The 2,030-nt window shown below is 42.5% G+C and overlaps 1 protein-coding gene across 1 annotated transcript in view; it reads right to left on the bottom strand.

The window, feature by feature from the left end:
- The window catches only part of tecpr2 (tectonin beta-propeller repeat containing 2), a 34,568-nt gene that overhangs the window by 14,243 nt on the left and 18,295 nt on the right, over nt 1-2,030 (bottom strand). The window contains exons 14-15 of the mRNA XM_034865896.1: nt 1,568-1,635; nt 1,364-1,479 (exon numbers count right to left, since the gene is read on the bottom strand). Coding sequence (XP_034721787.1) covers nt 1,364-1,479; nt 1,568-1,635 — 184 coding nt within the window. The remainder of the gene's footprint in view (nt 1-1,363; nt 1,480-1,567; nt 1,636-2,030) is intronic.

Here is a 2,030-nt window from a genome sequence, read left to right as displayed (position 1 = left end):
GCCTGTCTCTCACAGTCAGACTCTACAGGCCTGTCCCTCACAATCAGACACAACAGGCCTGTCCCTCACAGTCAGACACTACAGGCCTGTCCCTCACAGGCTCAAATGCGTAACCCGTGCCATTAAAATGACTCATTTTAGTGTGTATATAATGTGCTGCAGCCGTTGCCTAGATACCGTCAGGTCCTACCATGCCAATGACATCATCGATATTGTCAGCATTCTAATACTAACAAACGCAATTTTTGTGTCGCTTAAAAAATATATAATTTTTATTGTAATTAATTTGTAACTATAACCAACAAGTTATCAAAATGTAGTTTTTCAGTTCAGTTTATCTTTAACTACTCTTGCTCTGTTTCATCCACGTTTTATCTGAATTACTTGATATTGATGAAAAACATGTGTCTCACACATGGGGGGGACAACAAAGACAGATGGAAGTGGACGGACGAGGAGACGAGAGACTTTCTGGATTTAATTTATTAGGAACTCGTGAAGGATATGGCCGACAAAGGTTAGGACAAGCAGTGGGACGTTCTGGGAGACAATGGAAGACCGTCAGACAGAGAGACATGTCTCAAAAAAAAAAAGAAGACTGTCGGAGCGGTGCCGGGGGGGGGGGGGGGGGCAAAAAAAGACTGCATCTGCATCGTCATAGCGACGTGTTGATAGCATTGTTGTTTTCTTATTATAGTTGATATGTCTCTATCAACTGGAACACGAGCTCTATGGAGCCTGTCCCATATTGATCATGTGGTGTTGTACCATATTGATCATGTGATGTTGTCCCTTATTGATCATGTGATGTTGTACCATATTGATCATGTGATGTTGTACCATATTGATCATGTGATGTTGTCCCTTATTGATCATGTGATGTTGTACCATATTGATCATGTGATATGGTACCATATTGATCATGTGATGTTGTCCCTTATTGATCATGTGATGTTGTCCCTTATTGATCATGTGATGTTGTACCATATTGATCATGTGATGTTGTCCCATATTGATCATGTGATGTTGTCCCTTATTGATCATGTTATGTTGTCCCATATTGATCATGTGATGTTGTCCCTTATTGATCATGTGATGGTAGATGTCTGTTGTGTGATTCTGTGTAAATGAATGGAAACACCTTCAATGTCTCCAACCAATCAGATGTCCCAGTCTGACCCTAAAACAACGTGTGATGTCATCACCACAGGTTCTTATTGGCTGTGAAGCCCTTGGAAACACACTTTCACCAGATTTATTGAGGAGTTTTTTCTCCAACTTCAGATAATTAGATTGACACGTGAATGGAGACGTAGCTAGAGTGACGTTATTTCAGATGATGTGTGTGGCGCCAGCAGCTCACCTGAGGGGGACAGGGCCACCTGGTGGACATTGTCTTCAAAGCGCTGCCAGTTGAGTCCCGTCTCTGGCAGAGAGCTGCAGAACAGTCCCCCTTTAAAGTCCAGACACCAAACATGTCTGAAACACACATACCTAGTGGCTCAACACCTGCCCGGCTGCTTTATCTGGTTAATCCCCCCCTTCCCCACATTCTTTAAGCACCCACCTGTCGGTCACCTGTAGGCTCAGGACTCCACATCCTGGTCCTGAGAATCCCATCCAGCTCTCTGACAACTAAACAGGAACAGAAACATTAACAACTGCTGACAGACTCAGGTGTGTGTGGGTGTATATAAGTACAGAGTACAGTATATGTGTGTGTGTGTGTGTGTGTGTGTGTGTGTGTGTGTGTGTGTGTGTGTGTGTGTGTATACAGTGGTGTGAAAAAGTGTTTGCCCCCTTCCTCATTTCCTGTTCCTTTGCATGTTTGTCACACTTAAGTGTTTCGGAACATCAAACCAATTTAAACAATAGTCAAGGACAACACAAGTAAACACAAAATGCAATTTGTAAATGACGGTGTTTATTATTAAAGGTGAAAAAAAAATCAAAACCATCATGGCCCTTTGTGAAAAAGTGATTGCCCCCCTTGTTAAAACATACTATAACTGTGGTTGTCCACACCTGAG

Source organism: Etheostoma cragini, unplaced genomic scaffold, assembly GCF_013103735.1.
Source record: "Etheostoma cragini isolate CJK2018 unplaced genomic scaffold, CSU_Ecrag_1.0 ScbMSFa_3110, whole genome shotgun sequence".
Taxonomy (NCBI): Eukaryota; Metazoa; Chordata; class Actinopteri; order Perciformes; family Percidae; genus Etheostoma; species Etheostoma cragini.
Note: the sequence above shows the minus strand (reverse complement) of the source record. Positions and strands in the feature narration are given on the sequence as shown.